Source organism: Euleptes europaea, chromosome 1 (genome assembly GCF_029931775.1).
Source record: "Euleptes europaea isolate rEulEur1 chromosome 1, rEulEur1.hap1, whole genome shotgun sequence".
NCBI lineage: Eukaryota > Metazoa > Chordata > Lepidosauria > Squamata > Sphaerodactylidae > Euleptes > Euleptes europaea.
Genome location: NC_079312.1, coordinates 175,144,754 through 175,164,367, shown reverse-complemented (window position 1 = coordinate 175,164,367; position 19,614 = coordinate 175,144,754). Strand labels below are relative to the sequence as shown.

At 45.9% G+C, this 19,614-nt stretch overlaps 3 protein-coding genes across 3 annotated transcripts; all 3 read left to right on the top strand.

Moving 5' to 3' along the window:
* Window positions 1-1,864: 1,864 nt before the first annotated feature.
* On the top strand, window positions 1,865-2,797 carry LOC130479083 (olfactory receptor 1E5-like). Its single transcript, XM_056851403.1, has one exon. It carries the CDS (start codon window positions 1,865-1,867, stop codon window positions 2,795-2,797), a length of 933 nt encoding a protein of 310 aa, XP_056707381.1.
* Window positions 2,798-12,119: 9,322 nt separating this feature from the next.
* LOC130477962 (olfactory receptor 1G1-like) lies at window positions 12,120-13,067 on the top strand. Its single transcript, XM_056850061.1, has one exon. The coding sequence runs from the start codon at window positions 12,120-12,122 to the stop codon at window positions 13,065-13,067; it is 948 nt and encodes a 315-aa protein (XP_056706039.1).
* A 4,098-nt stretch (window positions 13,068-17,165) lies between these two features.
* Window positions 17,166-18,095, top strand: LOC130479175 (olfactory receptor 1E5-like). The gene has a single exon (XM_056851529.1). The coding sequence runs from the start codon at window positions 17,166-17,168 to the stop codon at window positions 18,093-18,095; it is 930 nt and encodes a 309-aa protein (XP_056707507.1).
* The last annotated feature ends 1,519 nt before the right edge of the window (window positions 18,096-19,614 follow it).

Below are 19,614 nucleotides of genomic sequence, written 5' to 3'. Positions count from 1 at the left end.
GTTTGGCAGGCATCGATAACTTCTCCAGGGCAATAGCATGTCAAACGACAGGCCCATTTCGACTCCTGCTTCCAGAAGTTGCCAGCCAGGCAGCTCTGTTCCTTCTAAAGAGGGATGCGGTTTGGCTGAAATGGAACTCAGCAGGCCAGGTTCAGGGGGGTCTCTGGGTGGCAGTGAAATATCAAAACTGCCAAGGTCTGAGGTTATCCCTCAAATGAAAACTGCCCAGTGAATCAAAAGCCAAGCATGCCCTTCTGCTCACTGCTTTGAGTCAAACTCTATAGTTTGGGTAGGGTTGACCCTTCGACCAACGTCCTTCATGTCCACAAATATTTTCCTTCTTTGGATATCAAAGGTCCTCTGCCATTGGTGGAGCGAAGCTTTGGCAGTGCAGGGCACGAGGAAGTCTCACCGGTGAGTAAGTAGAGCCTTTTCAACTGGTGCTTTGTGTGTGACTAATGCTAGCTAGCTGGAGGAGAAAAAGAAGAAGAGTTGGTTTTTATATGTCGACTTTCTCTACCTTTTAAGGAGTCTCTACCGGCTTATAGTCTCCTTCCCTTCCTCTCCCCACAACAGACACTTTGTGAGGTAGGTGGGGCTGAGAGAGTTCAGAGAGAACAGTGACTAGCCCAAGGTCACCAGCTGGCTTCATGAGTAGGAGTGGGGAAACCAAACCGGTTGACCAGATGAGAGTCCGCCCCTCATGTGGAGGAGTGGGGAATAAAACCTGGTTCTCCAGATTAGAGTCCACCACTTTTAACCACTACACCATGCATAGGGCTGCCAACCTCCAGGTATTAGGTGGAGATATCCTGCTATTACAACTGATCTCCAGCCAATAGAGATCAGTTCACCTGGAGCAAACGGCTGCCTTGGCAATTGGACTCTATGGCATTGAAGTCCCACCCCTCCCCAAACCCCACCCTCCTCAGGCTCCATCCCCAAAACCTCCCGCTGGTGGTGAAGAGGAACCTGGCAGCCCTAACCATGCTGGCTCTCAGAGGAAACAAGGCTATAATATTGGACATACAGTTTGACCAGTATCATGTGAAGACGCATCAAGCTTAATCAATGAGAAATGAAGCAAAGAAAAACTCAATTTCCAGACTCTGCAAATCTTTGGCAAGGCTGAGATGGTTGCTAGACCTTCAGCAGTTCTCACTGGCTTGGACCAGGTACAACCCGGCAAGAAGCAACACATTAGTGGTGCTACCAGGAGAACCTTGGATGTCCTGCCAGTTTCTATAGGTAGTGTGTTGTGAGGAGGGGAAGGAAAGGTGATTGTAAGCCAGTTTGATTCTTCAAGAGAAAGTCGGCATATAAAAACCAACTCTTCTTCTTCTTCTTCTTCTTCTTCTTCTTCTTCTTCTTCTTCTTCTTCTTCTTCTTCTTCTTCTTTCTCCTCCTCCTCCTCCTCCATCACTCCCTCTAATCCCCTCTGAGTTTCTATGCAACACTCTCTAGTAACCATCAGGACATGTTTTACTTTTCTTTATCAATTCACATGCTCATGAAGTGGAGAAAACATACCAATGAATGTATGACATGGAAGATATTGTTACCAGGGTCAAGTCTTGGTTGCCAAAAGATGGGTCCAAGCCTTGCCTCGTCTTCAGCACTGAAGTTGGTTGTTCTAGTCACTGGCTCCGCTTCACACATTATGATTTTCCTACATAGATATTATTCTGTATTGGGAAATGTGTACATCTGTCATTTGTAGTCAAATTCCATCTTTTGCTATCTGAGAGATACACTTGGTTGCATTCATCACACATGATGCCATCTTTTGTCTACAAAACAGAACTATCAATGCAAGTCTATTATATAACTTTCCATCAATATTATTTTTCTATTTAGCTCGACTATGGAGAAAAGGAATGAAACGTTTGTTTCTGGATTCATCCTGCAGGGGATCTTCAACCAAGCAGGACACGAAAGCTTCATCTTCTCCATCCTCCTCTTCATGTATCTGCTGAGCCTGCTGGGAAACCTTCTGATTGTCCTTCTGATCGGTTGCGATGCTCATCTCCTCCACACACCCATGTATTTCTTCCTCAGCCACCTTGCTGTAGCCGACATGGGTTTTGCATCTTCCACTGTTCCCATAACGTTACACAATCTGGTTTCCTGGGACAAGATGATCTCCTATGGAGGGTGCTTGTCTCAAACATACTTTTTCTTGGTTTTTGGCAATTGTGACAGCTTCCTGCTTGCTGCCATGGCTTATGATCGCTTCATAGCTATCTGCCACCCACTACATTATACTGCCTTGATGAACCCCAAGCGTTGCCTCTTGATGGTCTCTGCCTGTTGGCTCCTGGCCTGTCTACACTCCTTCCTGTACCCAGTGATGCTTTCCCGTCTCTCCTTCTGTGCATCCCGGGAGATCCCCCATTTCTTCTGTGATGTCAATCCGCTCTTAGCACTCTCCTGCTCGGACACCACTCCCCTAAGGATGCTGGTAATGACGGAAGGTATGTTCGACATTCTGGGACCCTTTTTCCTCATCATGGTCTCCTATGCACGCATCTTCTTCACTGTAATGAGGACTCCATCTTCAAGCAGCAAACGCAAGGCCTTCTCCACATGTGGTTCTCACCTGACTGTGGTTATCTTATTCTATGGCACCCTGATCTGGGTCTATTTGCTGCCCACCTCTGGGAACAAGACCCTGGTTTCTCTCATGTACACTGTGGTTGCCCCAATGTTGAACCCGTTCATCTACAGTCTGAGGAATAATGAGATAAAGGGTGCCCTGAGGAGACTCGTTGGCCGGATTCGAGTCTCCCTACAGTAACTGGAAATAGGTTAAGTTTCACCTAGAATTGCCAACTTTTGATCTGACCCCTTTACACTGATGTGCGGACAGCAGCCACTGATAATGCTGATCTCCATTCTGTGTTGATGTCTATATGCTAGGTTTGCCAACCTAGGGTTGCCAGCTCCAGTTTGGGAAATACCTGGAGATTTTTGGGGGAGAGCCTGAGGAGGGCGGGGTTTGGGGAAAGGAGGGACTTCAATGCCATGGAGTCCAATTGCAAAAGTGGCCATTTTCTCCAGGGGAACTGATCTCTGTCACCTGGAGATCAGTTGTAATAGTGGGAGATCTCCAGCCACCACCTGGAGGTTGGCAGCCCTCATTCACTCTGACCTTGCTTACTGTGATATTTGGACTAGATTTAACAACAATCTGAAAAATGATTCTTGACAGGTCCTAACTTACTCCAGTAATGAAGGGATATCTAGTTAATGAACCATTAATGAGAGATCCATGAATGGCTACTAGCCATGAGGACTCAAGGAAGCCTCCGTATAGAAAGCCAGCAAACCCCTGAATGTCAGTGCTGGGGGGGGGGGGCAGCATCAAGGGGGGCCCTCAATATCCTGTTTGTTTGGCCCTCCAGGTAGGGTTGCCAGCTCCAGGGTGGGAAATACCTGGAGATTTTGGGAGTGGTGGAGCCGGAGGAGGGAGGGGTTTGGACAGGGGAGGAACCTCAATGCCATATTGTTTGATTGCCAAAGCGGCCATTTTCTCCATATGAACTGATCTCTGTCACCTGGAGATCAGTTGTAATAGCGGGAGATCTCCAGCCACCACTTGGAGGTTGCAAACAAAATCCAAAACTTGAGCTGCCCTTGTGAAACCACTATACAAACTGCAGCTGCTATGGTTAAAGATGCTAACTTATTGATATAATACACTAAACAAGGTTCCAAACAATAAAGCCTCGTTGTATGACTAATGCTAGCCAGCTCTCGGAGAAAACCAGGCTGTCATATTGAATGCCCAGTTCAACCAGTGTAATGTGAAGAGTGCTTTAAGGATAATCAATCTGAAATAAAGCAAAAAAGAAAAAACTGATTTCCAGTCTCCGAATGTCTTTGGTGAGGGTCACATTCTCCCTGGCTTGGAGCAGATACAACCAGTAGGGTTGCCAGGTCCCTCTTTGCCACCGGCATGAGGTTTTTGAGGTAGAGCCTGAGGAGGGCGGGGTTTGGGGAGGGGAGAAACTTCAATGCCATAGAGTCCAATTGCCAAAGTGGCCATTTTCTCCAGGTGAACTGATCTCTATCTGCTGGAGATCAGTTGTAATAGCAGAAGATCTCCAGCTAGTACCTGAAGGTTATACAGTGAGGGGAAAAAGTATTTGATCCCCCGCTAAATTTGCCCGTTTGCCCTCTGATGAAGAAATGACCAGTCCTTAATTTTAATGGTAGGTTTGTTGTAGCTGTGAGAGACAGAATAACAACAGGAAAAACCCCAGAAACCCAGAAGACAAAAGTCAGAAATTGATGTGCATTATAATGAGGGAAATAAGTATTTGATCCCCTATCAACCAGCCAGATCCTAACCCTAACCCTAACCCTCAACCTCCCTCGGTCTGGGGCTCCATGCAAGATCTCATCTCGCGGAGTTGCAATGATCATGAGAACGGTGATGAAGCAGCCCAGAACTACACGGGGGGAACTTGTCAATGATCTCAGGGCAGCTGGGACCATAGTCACCATGAAAACAGTTGGTAACACACTACGCCGTGAAGGACTGAGATCCTGCAGAGCCCGCAAGGTCCCCTTGCTCAAGACAGCACATGTACAGGCCGTCTGCAGTTTGCCAATGCACATCTGAATCACCCTTTTCCTCTGGCTGGTTGATAGGGGATCAAATACTTATTTCCCTCATTATAATGCACATCAATCTCTGACTTTTGTCTTCTGGGTTTCTGGGGTTTTTCCTGTTGTTATTTTGTCTCTCACAGCTACAACAAACCTACCATCAAAATTAAGGACTGGTCATTTCTTCGTCAGAGGGCAAACGGGCAAATTTAGCAGGGGATCAAATACTTTTTTCCCTCACTGCATATACAAAGTGACACCTCTATACCAGTTGAAGTGGTACATAAACAGTATAGGACAGCACTACACTCTAATAAAGACAAATAGCTGATTCATGAGTATGAAACAAGAGATATAATAGCTAATACAATACAACACTCACAAATCCCAAAACAACTACAATGTGAACAAAATTACAATAGCTTCCAACAAAAGGAGTCTCAAGTCTCTCAAAACATCCACCTCTAAGGTGTGAAGATTGAAAAGCAAGACGGAGCTGGCTGAAGATAGTTAGTTTTCTCTGTCGTTGCGTGTCAGTTCCATAAAGCTCCGTGGTGTTGATATGGTACAGTCCGTCTTAGTCTGTACAACTTCTGTGGACTTTGCTTTTGCGTCTGTGAAGAGCTTCACTGTGCTGATCTGTATGCGCAGGGCTGACGCTTAATGCTCAAGAGCAGGCTGGGCCGTTTGTTTCTTGACACTCTCTTTCTCACACGCAGGGTAGAAACAGATGAGTTTCTTTTTAGAAAGGCAACAGAGTCTCCTGATCTGTGAAACTTTAAGCAAATTTAAAACCGAAGAAGAAGAAGAAGAAGAAGAAGAGTTGGTTTTTATATGCCAACTTTCTCTACCACTTTAGAATCAAACCAGCTGCTTTCCCTTCCCCTCCCCACAACAGACACCCTGTGAGGTAGGTGAGGCTGAGAGAGCTCTAAGAGAACTGTGACTAGCCCAAGGTCAGGTCACCCAGCAGGCTTCATGTGTAGGAGTGGGGAAACCAACCTGGTTCACCAGATAGTGTCTGCTGCTCATGTGTAGGAGTGGGGAATCAAACCCAGTTCTCCAGATCAGAGTCCACAGCTCCAGACCACCGCTCTTAACCACTACACCACGCTGGCTCTCTTAGTTCTTTGTATATATTATGTTGCCACAATGATACTCTTAATTTAGAATCAACTTTTGTGTCATTGTTTATAAGTCTTGTAGCGGAGGTCCCCCTATTTATTTAATCAAATATTTTCCATATTTGATTCATGAGATCATTTTCTGTGGTTTAAGGACTGGATCAACCTCCAAGATCCTCATTTATCATTCATGGGTGCCTGGAATAGAGAATCCTTACCTTTTCTGGATGTAGTAGTCCCCCGTTCTGATCAGAATATTGTTACAGTTAAACCCTATCGAAAACCCACTGACTGGGGGCTGGTCTCCATTTCTCATCACATCATCCTTTTCATCTACGTAAAAATCTTCCTTTTAGCCAATTTTTGAGGCTTAAACGCAACGCTACTAGTAGGGAAGATTTTCTTGTGGCAACTAGCAGGTTGCGTTCCACCTTAAGCAGAAGGGGTTACCCAGATTACATTTTGCAGGAAGCAATGGATTGTGCCAATGATAGGGATCATGACACACTGCTTACTACTATAGGTTCTTCTAATATTAGATGATCTGAGAGAGTATATTCCTCCCTACAATTCAATAAATTTACCTATGATATTAAAAGAATAATTCTACGCCATTGGCATATGTTGCAGCATATCCCAGGCTGTATCCAGCCCCCGGTCTTTGGCTTAAGGAAGACCCGTTCGCTTTGCAATTACTTGGTTAAGACGGATCATCTAGCTGCATGCCCTGGTATTCCCATTAGGGGTCATTTTAAATGTGGGGCATGCTCTATGTGCCCCTATAGCCTACCTATTAAGGAGGTGAGTGCGTCTACATCTAATTTTAAGTTTACATTACACACTTTTACTAACTGTGCCACCCACCAGGTGGTTTACTGTATTGTTTGCCCTTGTGGGTATATATACATAGGTTCCATTGTACGAGCTGTCAAATTGAGGATTGGTGAGCATTGTTCGCAAATTCGGGCAAGAATAAAAGATGCCCCTATGGTGGATCGTTTTGTTCTGAAAGGCCATTCTGAGGACGATCTGTTCTTTTTTGTCCTGAGGCAATATAAAGCTGCCCCATATCAAATGAGGGATGTAGAGAAAATTCTGTTGCAACATGAAATGAAATTCATTTTTTTATTTAAAACCCTAGCTCCGGCGGGGTTAAATACTGAATTTGATTTGTCATGTTTTGTCTAGAATGGAGGAAATAATGGCAGTCTTTGTCTTTAATATAGTTAGAAGGTTCTGGATTCACCACCTGTAATCATTTAAGTAAGGGGAATGAGTTAACGATCTACATTCACAATAGGACTACAGGAACCCGTGGAGGTCATACGTGTATTCAGCAGGAACCTGGATGGCCGTATGTCTATTTTTGTGGTATACATTAATTTTTATTGTATTAATTAATTGTTGAGGTGTATATGTTAAGGGTGTGTTACATTTTTATCTTTTATAGAATGAGATAGTCCGTTGTGAAATTTACAGGGCAATACCACCGTCATTTAGCTGAATTATGATTGGAGCTATTGTGCCACGGAGAAACTGCCAAGCTATCTTATTGGTGGAATTATTTGTTATTATCCAACAAGCTGAAGAAGTTTGGATTGAAACGTGTTCAGGATCTAGAGGACACATACTTGTTGGTTTGGACTGTTGGCATCTGCTCACTGCTCTGGGCTGATGCACTTCAGGATTCCCGTTGGATGGACTCAGCTAGTTCTACTCGTGTGATAGCTTCCCTGAATGTAACAATTCATATTGAAATTGCACCACTTTGTATTGTTTAGTATTTCGTATGTTAGGTTATAGAGGTTAGTAGTAGATTATTAGGTTAATGTTGTTGTACAATAAATGTCTGTATTTGCATTCTAATAGTATTGAACCTCCAGGTGGTAGCTAGAGATCTCCCGCTATTACAACTGATATCCAGGTGACATAGATCAGTTCCCCTGGAGAAAATGGCCACTTTGGAAGGTAGACTCTATGGCATTGAAGTCCCTTCCATCCCCCAAACCCCGCCCTCCTCAGGCTCCACTCCCAAAAACTCCAGGTATTTCCTGACCCAGAGCTGGCAACCCTAAGTGCGGTGCGGCCGCTGCATAAACCTCACTATCTGATGGTGGTGGGGAGATGGGAAAGCAGAGGTTAGATAAATAGGGTTGCAAACCTCCAGGTAGTAACTGGAGATCTCCCACTATTACAACTATCCAGCCAATAGACACCAGTTCACCTGGAGAAAATGGCTGCTTTGGCAATTGGACTCTATGACACTGAAGTCCCTCCCCTCCCCAAACCCCGCCCTCCTCAGACTCCACCCCCCAAAACCTCCCGTTGGTGGCAACGAGGGACCTGGCAACCCTACAGATAACTCTGAAGCAGAAATGATGTGCATAACTTTATTTTCAGCCCCCAAACTCATGTATGTTCACCCAGCGACTCTCTAGGGACTGGCTTACAGCCAGGACCAACTCATTGCTGGTTCCTTCCTGGGTAGGGTTCCCAACCCAGGTGGTGGTTGGAGACCTCTCACTATTCCAACTAATCTCCAGCTACAAGGGAAGCTTCTGCTGCTTGAGGAGAAGAGGACGGCTCGTACCCACTTGGGGAATGTTCCCTCTCCTACCCTTCTGCCACCTCGCCTCCAGCTGCTTCCTTCTCTTCCTCTATGGTCTACTCTTGCTCAGCTGCCTCCACCGTCCTCTCTTTGTCACTGTGGTTTGTTCCCGACAGAATTTGGATTAATGAGACCCCCATGGAAATAGCTTGCATTCTGCTGCCCCCAAGAGGCCCTGGTTTGATGGTGTGCAGTACAAATGGTTGGTCTTATAGCCCAGATCTTCTCCTTTGCAGGCAATGAGAACTTCTTTGGGGCATATCAAATGACAGGTCCATTAAGATCGTGCTTCCCGAAGTTGCCCTCTGGGGAGCATTGTTCCTTCTAAAGAGGGACACGGGCTGGCTAAAATTGAACTCAGAAGGCCAGGCTTGGGTGTCTCTCAATGGCTGTGGAAACAGCACAACCACCAAGGTCTGAATTTATCTCTCAAATGAAAACTGCCAAGTGAATCTGAAGCCAAGCTTATCATTTCTGGTCACTGCTTTGAGCCAAGCTCTATGGAATGGATGGGGTGTACATTCGACCAAGGTCCTTCACATCAGCAAATATCTTCTGTCTTCAGATATCAAAGCTCCTTCGCCATTTATGGAGTGAAGCTTAGGCACTGCAAGGCATGAGGAAGTGTTACCGGTAAGGAAAACCCTTTCAGAAGGTGCCTTGTATGTGACTAATGCTAGCCAGCTCTAGTTAAACCAGTGTAATGTGAAGACTGCTTCCAGCTTAATCAATCAGAAATAAAGCCAAGAAAAGACAGGCCACTGGGTGAACAGACTGCTGGACTTGATGGGCCTTGGTCTGATCCAGCATGGCCTTTCTTATGTTCTTATGAGGAAAATCAGCATTTGGTCATTCATGCTGTGACAACTCACAGCTGCATATGTGGATTCCACCCCTAACATTTACCATGGTTGAGCAAAGTGTTTTTGAATGTTCCCCCCCACATAAGAAGCTATCTGTGATGAAAGAGTCCACCTTTAGAGAAGGGTGTTAGGTTATTTGGGAGGGAAGGCGGCATGGTACAGCCTATTCTTGTAGATATCAGAAATTAAGCAGGGTCAATATTGGATGGGAGACCACCAAGGAATGTTGTGAGGAGGAAGGCAACGGCAAGCCACCTCTACATCTCGCTTGCCTTGAAAACGCCTTGCTGGTTGGTTGTGACTTGAGTGTACATACATTTGTATGCCTATAATTCAGCTTCCTACTAAGCTAGGTTCCCCGAACAGGAGGTGTTTTTTTTTTTTTTTTGTAATGTTCTGCTGGAGAAGAATTATAATTTTTTGTTCCCACTCTACCACCGTAGTTCTCTCTCAACATATTCACCTTGCAAGTTTGTGGTGTTCTGAATTGCCTTAACTGAAAAGCAAATCTGGGGTAGTGTCAAATGGGTGATAGCAAAACTTGGCATGTGGTGTTGGATTTCTTACAGAGTACTGAACATGCACGTGTGAACTCTCACAGGTTCAGACCAATGTTCTCCAAAGCAGTGGTCCTCAACCTTTGTGGTATGGTGACCCATCCAGCGCTGGCCCAACATTTTTGGCACTCTAGGTGATCTGTGACTTTGGCGCCCGTCAAGTCCAGAGTTCCATTTTCTAGTGGCCAACCAGGTATTTTGGAGAAACCAACAAATGCCACCCAAGGGCACAACTGCCCCCAAGCAAGTGGCATCCCGAAGTCCACACCCTTTGCATATGTAAGTTGCAGTCTAGCCTTTGACAGCCTTCTCCAACACTCCCTCTAATCCCCTCTGAGTTTCTATGGACTGCTCCCTAGTAACCATCAGGACAACAGATGTATGACGTGGAAGATACTGTTTCCAGGGTCAGGTCTTGGTTTCTAAAATATGGGTCAAAGCCTTCCCTCAATTTAAGTACTGAAGTTGGTTCTTCTAGTCACCACTTCACACATCGTCCTACATAGATATTATTCGGTATTGGGAAATGTGTATCTATGTCATTTGTAGCCAAATGCAATCTTTTGCTATCTGAGAGATACACTTGGTTGGATTCATCACACACACAACAACATCTTTTCTCTACAAAGCAGTAAAAAAAAACATACTAAAAATGTATGACATGGAAGATACTGTTTCCAGGGTCAGGTCTTGGTTTCCAAAATACACGTCAAAGCCTTGGCTCGAGTTAAACACTGAAGTTGGTTGTTCTAGTAGCCACTTCTCACATGAAGGTTTTCCTACGGAGATATGACTCTACATAGGAAAATGTGTATACCTGTTGCCCGGGGTCAAATGTCATGCTATGCCTTGTGATTTATACAATTGGTTGCATCCATCACACATGACATCTTTTCTCTACAAAGCAGAAATATCAAGGAAGGTAAGATCACATCAGAGTGTCATACTTTTTCAACTTCAGCACAGTCCAAGGGGCTTGTGTGCATGGAAAGTGCGACCGTCGCTTCTGATTCATGGCAACCCTATGAATCAGTGTCCTCCACAACATCCTTTCATTAACAGCTTTGCTCAGGTCTTGCAAATTGAGGCCTGTGGCTTCCTTGATTGAGTCAATCCATCTCTTGTTGGGTCTTCCTCTTTTCCTGCTGCCTTCGACTTTTCCTAGCATGATTGTCTTTTTCCAGTTACTCTTGTCTTCTCATACTGTGACCAAAGTATGATAGCCTCAGTTTAGTCATTTCAGCTTCTAGGGACAGTTCAGGCTTGATTTCATCTAGAACCCACGGATTTGTCTTTTTGGCAATCCATGGTATCTGTAAAACTCTCCTCCAACACCACATTTCAAAGAAACCCACTTTTTTCCGGTCAGCTTTCTTCCTTGTCCAACTTAGCAAGGGGCTAACATGGTGCAAACTATGAAAGCATCCCTAGTTTCCATCTAAACTTAGATGACAGATGTGGTTCTTTCATGAGTGGGTAAAAACTAACATGGAGGGTTTGCTCTTCAACAGCAGTTGCTCAGAACTGTTTACACTGAGCATTGGCTCACCACCTTGAAGGGTAGACTTTCATCAGGGCCTACATTGTGACAAGAGGAAAGTCTTTGTGTGTGTGCCATCAGGTCACAGCTGCCCATCCAGTTGAGTCATGTGATGATATTGTGTGAGCCAACACAACTAAGTAGGGGCAAGGGTTATTAGTAGAATGGATTAGTAAAATGGCTATTAGAAAAATGGATACTAGTCATGATGCATGCCTATTCTCTCCAGGACCAGAGGAGCATGCCCATTATATTAGGTGCTGTGGAATGCAGGCAGGATGGTGCTGCTGCAGTCGTCTTGTTTGTGGGCTTCCTGGAGGCACCTGGTTGGCCACTGTGTGAACAGACTGCTGGATTTGACAGACCTTTGGTCTGATCCAGCATGGTCTTTCTTATATTCTTATGTTCTAAGGGTAACACCTGCTCAGGAAGCATTGCTCTAACCCTGAATGGTCGTTGTGCCTTTTGTGATATCACGCTCACCAGATCAGATGGGATCCATGAAGATGTGTTCTTGACTAGGGCCAATGGAAAGGCAGAAACAGAGCCAAAGGCCATTGCTGTTCTCACCCAAATGCCACAACCTGTGGGTATGCATGCATATGCCAGGGGATGTGTCCAAAGTGCCATATCCCTGTGAAAAAAATGACCCAAATGGTCCTTGGGAAACTCATGCAGGAGGGAGAAGTCATTGTTGAAATTTGCTCCTCCCCATTATTAGTGTTCATCATAGGTTGGGCAATCCATATGTAGAAGTGAAGGCTTGTGATCATTCCCTGTTCCATCAATGTTATCTTTCTCGGTAGCTGGACCATGGAGAAAAAGAACCAAACATTAGTCTCTGGATTCATCCTGCAGGAGATCTTCAACCAAGCAGGACACAAAAGCCTCCTCTTCTCCATCCTCCTCTTCATGTATCTGCTGAGCCTACTGGGAAACCTGCTGATAGTCCTTCTGATCCGTTGTGATGCTCATCTCCTTCACACACCCATGTATTTCTTCCTCAGCAACCTCGCTCTGGCTGATGTGGGTTTTGCATCTTCCACTGTCCCCATAACACTATGCAACCTGGTTTCCTGGGAAAAGGTCATCTCCTATGGTGGGTGCTTTTCTCAGCTGTATTGTTTCTTGGCTTTTGGCAGCAGTGACAGCTTCCTGCTTGCCTCCATGGCCTACGACCGCTACATGGCTATCTGCCACCCGCTACATTACACTGCCTTGATGAACACCAAGCGTTGCTTCTTAATGGCCTCTGGGTGTTGGATCCTGGCCTTTCTACACTCCATGCCGTATGCATTGATGGTTTCCCACCTCTCCTTTTGTGCATCCCGGGAGATCCCCAATTTCTTCTGTGATATCAATCCGCTCTTAGGACTCTCTTGCTCTGACACCACCGCAGTAAAAATGATGATATGGACAATGGGCACATTATCTCTTTTGGGGCCCTTTCTACTTGTTGTGATCTCCTATGCACACATCTTCCTGACTGTAATGAAGACCCCATCTTCAAGCAGCAAACGCAAGGCCTTCTCCACATGTGGTTCTCACCTGACTGTGGTTATCTTATACTTTAGCACCCTCATCTGGGTCGATTTGCTGCCTACCTCTGGGAATAAGACCCTGGCTACTCTCATGTACACTGTGGGTGCCCCGTTGCTGAACCCGTTCATCTACAGTCTTAGGAACAATGATATGAAGAATGCCCTGAGGAGACTCATTGGCAGGATGCGAGTCTCCTTAGAGCAACTGGAAACAGATTAATTTTGATTTGACCCCATAACACTGATGTGCGGACCGCAGTCATTGATAAAGCTCATCTCCATTCTGTGAAAAGCTTCACTGTGCTGATCAGTATGTGCAGGGCTTGTGCTTAATGCTCAAGAGCAGTCCAAGCCATTTGTTGCTTCACATTCTCTTTCTCACACACAGGGTAGAAACAGATGAGTCTTTTTTTTAGACAGGCAACAAAGCCTCATGGTCTGCGAATACACAATTTTCAAAGTTTACTTCTTTGTATTAATGATGCTGCCACACTGTTACTCGTAATTTAGAATCCACTTCTAAATTACTCTTAATTTAGAATCCAATGTGTCATTGTTTATACGTCTTATAGCAGAGGTCCCCAACCTTTTTTGTGCCTGGGGACATCTTTGGAGTTCTGGCACAGGATGGTCGGCTCAGCCACAAAATGGCTGCCGCAGGAGGCGGAGCCAACCACAGAAAGTCAGAGAGTAGGGTTGCCAACCTCCAGGTAGTAGCTGGAGATCTCCTGCTATTACAATTGATCTTTAAGGGGTTGCTGATTAATGAACCTAATTATCTCCTTTGGGGTGCATTCTCCTACCAGCCAACTATAATAAATCAACCTGATGCTAATGAGGAAACTTATTAAAATAAGTCGAGGAAATCTTGGCCACCATGGAGAGCAATGAACTTAACTAGACTTGAGGGAGGAAAGTCCATGTGGGAAAGTAGCGTTAACAGGAGAACGTAGTTATTCTAGTAAGGGAAGTCTTCTAGCACATCCTGTCAAGGAAATCTATGTGTTTAGCTCACCGACAAATTTAGAAAAGGAGCTCTTCGCATGTGCACCAGCCACATGGGAGTTGTTTCAAAATGGTATGGTCCTACTAGGGTTGTCAACCTCCAGGTAGTAGCTGGAGATCTCCTGCTATTACGATTGATCTCCAGCCGATAGAGATCAGTTCACCTGGAGAAAATGGCCGCTCTGGCCATTGGACTCTATGGCATTGAAGTCCCTCCCCTCCCCAAACCCTGCCCTCCTCAGACTCCGCCCCAAAAACCTCTTGCTGGTGGCGAAGAGGGACCTGGCAACCCTATCAGAGAGTGAAGATTGTAGTTTTAGGAAAGCTCCTGGGCTTTTTCTCTCTCTGAATTCTCAGCTTTGGTTCTCCTTCCCACAGGCCTTTGTGAATAGGCTGATGCGAGCTACAAGAATCCTCTACCCTGGAGTTGTCTTTTGGTTATGATATTGCAGAGGTTCCAGAGCCCAGCGTACTGTCTCTAAAATCTGAACCTCTGGATGGTTGTGGCATCAGGAACTAATGGTATCAGAGGGCGAAAACGCACGGTCTCTTTAGCCTCCTTTATTCCCTGTTTCAGCCAGGATTCAGCCAGGATCGAACGTGCGTTCGGCGAAACACATGTGTTTGATCCAGGCTGAATCCTGGCTGAAATGGGGAATAAAGGAGGCTAAAGAGACCCAGAGATGATCCTTGACGGTGACCCGACAGAGGCCCAACATCCTTTGAGATAGGGCAGTGGGGTTAGACAAAATTCTTGTATGATGCATGTATCCCCACCCCCCATACCACCTTCCACTGAAGGATCTGGATATTGTACAGCCACTTGCATTTTTGATTGACATTTGCTATCTCTTCTGTGGACTGCAAAGGGTATAAAACCCGCCTGCTTTCTTTGTTCAGGGGCTCCATGCCAAAGTCACAAGTACTTTGCGTGTGCCTTGGTATGAAGACGGAATATATTCCTCATTATACTTTGAACTGATCTGTTTCCTAGGTTGTGTTTGTTATGCTTGTCTCGTTCTAGTTTGCTTGACGGTATAATAAATAGATTTAAGAAATATAATGTTATATGTCTCTCTCTGCTTGCCACCGGCAGGAGGTTTTTGGGGTGGAGCCTGAGGAGGGTGGGGTTTGGGGAGGGACTTCAATGTCATAGAGTCCAATGGCCCAAGCGGCCATTTTCTCCAGGCGAACTGGAGATCAGTTGTAATAGCAGATCTCCAGCTAGTACCTGGAGGTTGGCAACCCTATGAAGACCACAAGTGATGATCATGTTGTTCCAACTGTTCCTACTTCAAATAGATTCTCAGTTTTGGGGGAGTCCTCTACTGCTGATCCCTCATTAACATGAATGTCTGATACTGAAGGAGGCCACCCTATACAGAGGCAGCCAAGCTCTGAATGCCGTTCCGGGGGGGGCAGCATGAGGGGAGGGCCTCAGCCTTGATATCCTTGGGGAGGGACTGGGGCGCAGTGGTAGAGCATCTGCTTGGCATGCAGAAGGTCCCAGGTTCGGTCCCCCAGCATCTCCAGTTAAAGGGACCAGGCAAATAGTTGATATGAAAGACCTCAGCCTGAGGCCCTGGAGACCCGCTGCCAGTAGACAATACTGACTTTGATGGACCATGGGTCTGATTCAGTATAAGGGAGCTTCATGTGTTCATGTGTTCATGTGATGTCCGGTTTGTTTGGCTCTCCAGGACACCTGGTGCGTCACTTTATGAAACAGGATGCTGGACGAGACGGACCGTTGGCCCGCTTCTAGAACTCTACTGATTTACTTATGATTTCAACCTTTCCGGTGCACATCCCTTGATATGCACCTCTCTAGAGCTGGGTGCTCTTGTCTTCTTCCTCTCTTTGCCACTGCTGTTTGTTCTCAACAGGGCTTGGCTTAACAAGACCCCCATGGAAATAATCTGCCTTCTACTGCCCCTGAGAGGCTGTGGTTTGGCTTGGTGCAATATACATGGTAGTTGTTTTTAAAGCCCAGATCCTGCGTTTTGCAGGCAATGAGAACTTCTTTGGGGCACGTCAAATGACAGGTCCATTTAGATTCGTGCTTCTGGAAGCTGCCAAGTGAGAAGCTCTGTTCCTTCTAAAGAGGGATGCGGTTGGGTTGAAATGGAGCTCAGCAGGCCAGGCTTGGGGGTCTCTCAGCGGCTGTGAGAACAGCAAAACTGCCGAGGTCTGAATCGTAGTTGTGAATTTCCTGTATTGTGCAGGGGGTTGGACTAGATGACCCTGGTGGTCCCTTCCAACTCTATGGTCCTATGTCTTTGGCAAGGCTGAGATGGTTGCATTCTCACTGGCTTGGAGCAGATACAACCAGGCAAGAAGCGGCATGCTAGCAGTGCTGCCAGGGAGACTTGTATGTCCTCCCAGCTTCCACAGAAGGGTAGGATATTCTCCTAGCATTGCCAACAGGCCTGGAGAAAAAAGTCCTGTCCCTTTAACAGAGGCTTACTGTGTTGAAATTGGGCAGATGAAGCATTTCAGGGCAATGAGGTAAGCAATATCACCTGATAAATCATATTCCATTGAGCCTCTATTAAGAGGGAGGATTCTGGAGGGAAGGCAGCATGGTATAGCCCAATCTCATCAGATCTCGGAAGCTAAGCAGGGTCAGCCCTGGTTAGTATTTGGATGGGAGAACTCCAAGGAATACCAGGGTTGCTGTGCTGAGGAAGGCACTGGCAAACCACCTCTGTTGGTCTCTTGCCATGAAAACCCCATAAGGGGTCACCATAAATCAGCTGTGACTTGAGGGCACTTTATACACACACAAGAGGGAGGACATTTCTCTCCCAGATATTGCTAAGGTGCAGAGGAAAAAGACCGAGAAAAAGACCGAGAAGTTAGGACAGTTATCTGGAAGAGATGATATGGGAAGGGGGGTGGAGAATCAGCATTTGGTCATTCATGCTGTGATAACTCACAGCTGGATGTTTGAATTCCGTGCCTTACATTTACTATGGTTGAGCAAAGCGCTTTTGAATGCCCCCCCCCCGAAGAAACTATCAGTGATGAAAGAGTAGGGGAGGGGCTGTAGCTCAGTGGCAGAGCATCTGCTTGGCATGCAGAAGGTCCCAGGTTCAATCCACGGCATCTCCAGTTAAAGGGACTAGGAAGGTAGGTGATGTGAAAGACCTCTGCCTGAGACCCTGGAGAGCTGCTGCCGGTCAGAGTAGACAATGTTGACTTTGATGGACCGAGGATCTGATTCAGTATAAGGTAGCTTCATGTGTTCATCTTTAGAGAAGGGTTCTAGGTTATGTGTTCTATCAATGTTATTTTTCTCTCTAGCTGGACCATGGAGAAAAAGAATCAAACATTAGTCTCTGGATTCATCCTACAGGGCATCTTCAACCAAGCAGGACACGAAAGCCTCATGTTTTCCATCATCGTCTTCATGTATCTGCTGAGTCTACTGGGCAACCTGCTGATTATCCTTCTGATCCGTTGTGATTCCCATCTCCACACACCCATGTATTTCTTCCTCAGCCTCCTTGCTCTAGCCGACATGGGTTTTGCGTCTTCCATTGTCCCCATAATGCTACGCAACCTGGTTTCCCAAGATAAGATCATCTCCTACGGTGGGTGTTTTTGCCAGATGTATTCTTTCTTGGTTTTTGGCAATTGTGACAGCTTCCTGCTTGGTATCATGGCCTACGACTGCTTCATGGCTATCTGCCACCCACTACATTACACAGCCTTGATGAACTCCAAGCGTTGCCTCTTGATGGCCTCTGGCTGTTGGCTCCTCACCATTGTTCACTCCATGCTGAACACCGTGATAGTTTCTCGTCTCTCCTTTTGTGTGTCCCGGGAGATCCCCGATTTCTTCTGTGATATCCCTCCACTGTTAGGACTCTCCTGCTCAGACACCACTCCCATAAAGATGTTGATATGGACAGAAGGCACGCTAGCTATTATGGGACCCTTCCTACTTGTTGTCGTCTCCTATGCACACATCTTCGTGGCCGTAGTGAATACCCCAAGTTCAAGCAGCAAACGCAAGGCCTTCTCTACATGTGGTTCTCACCTGTCAGTAGTTATCTTATTTTTTAGCACCATCATCTGGGTCTATTTGCTGCCTACTTCTGGGAACAAGACCCTGGCTTCTCTCATGTACACTGTGATTGCCCCAATGTTGAACCCCTTTATCTACAGTCTGAGGAACAATGAGATAAAGGGTGCCCTGAGGAGACTCGTTGGTCGAATGCGAGCCTCCCTAGAGTAACTGGAAATAGTTTAGGTTTCGCCTTAGGGTAGCCAACTTTTGATTTGACCCATTTACATTGATGTATGAATAGCAGGATAGAAGGGGCCCTATAGTGCAAAGCTTCTTAAACTGTGGGTGGTGACCCCATATGGGGTCATGTAACTGAATGTGGGGCTTGCGAAAAATTTGGCAATATAAAATAGGTATACAAATTGAACATTTACTAATATATATACCTATGTACCCGGGGTCGCGTAAAAATTTCTCGAGCGAAAAGGGGTTGAGAGTGGAAAAAGTTTGACTTCCGGTGGTGCTGCTGGGGAGAGCACTCCATTTCCCCAGGTCGTCCTGGGAGAAATCCAAGTTTGCGTTATTTCTGGGGTACATAGATACCCCAATCCGACCCTTGCAAGTGGGTTGGAAAGCAGGAACTCCCTGCAGCCCGCAAACGCGGTTTGACCTCCTAGGTACTCTGAGGGGGCTTTTTTAAGCCCCTCGGAGTCCTGGACGCCGGTCCTGCGAGGGCACTAGGGAAGGACATCGCCAAAACGCAACTTAGGCATCAAGCTCCACCCTCCACCACCTTAATACCAACATAAGGACTACATAAAGAAAAGAACCTCACCTCTTGACACCCAAGTGAGTACAAAAGAACTCTTCGTCTACCTACTGGAAACTTGAACAGATGGGGGGCTGATAAGAATATTTCTGGGACCCCCACTCCTCCTTAATCCGAACTGAAAAAGTTTGATCTGAGTTAGCCATCGGGATTAGCGACAGGAGCCTTATCAAGCCGATCAGCCTAAACCATAATAAAGAGTCGGAAGGATACCTTTTGATTGACAAGAATTATCACCAATGGGTCCAAGGGAAGGGGAGGGTGATTTTTCTTCCTGATTTTCCGGCGAAAAGAATATCCTGCCACGTTTGCAGTAAGGGAGTGCCTGGAACGGAAGACCCTCTATAACACCCTCTCTATCATCGGAACTAAAACAACAGGAAGTAGTCGTAGGACTGATTACGCGTCGCACTCGAGTTACTCTGAAATCATTCCTGAAGGAATAACCATCGAGAAGAGGTGGTAGAAGGTCCACGGCACTAGCAACTTCCTGTATACTTCCTGATCAGCCCGACCTAGAGCGACCGAAAAAACTCACTGGTATTTCAAAACTTTAAAACGCAATTTTAGAGCTAATTTCGACTCTTTTCAACCCGAAAAAATTATAAGGCTGATGTTTGAATCATTATCTTTTAATTAGTACTTTAAAGGCCCTGTCTGTGGACATGTATTTTACCAGCTTCTTTTGAATGTAAATGTCGGGAACTCGACCCCGCTCTGGCTCACTACACAGCCCTGCCTATACTAAACTAAGGGAATCACTACAAACCTCAACCATGGAAAAAAAATTACAGGACATGCTAACTAAACAAACAGAGGCAACAAATAAACAGTTTGAACAGATGTCTACACAGATGGCACAGTTGACTTCTATGATGACAAATCTTGGTCAAGCATCCCAAGCTATTAATCAGAAGT

Coding starts and splice junctions, on each gene's coding strand:
- LOC130477962 (XM_056850061.1), top strand. CDS start 12,120: ATGGAGAAAAAGAACCAAACATTAGTCTCTGGATTCATCCTGCAGGAG.
- LOC130479175 (XM_056851529.1), top strand. CDS start 17,166: ATGGAGAAAAAGAATCAAACATTAGTCTCTGGATTCATCCTACAGGGC.
- LOC130479083 (XM_056851403.1), top strand. CDS start 1,865: ATGGAGAAAAGGAATGAAACGTTTGTTTCTGGATTCATCCTGCAGGGG.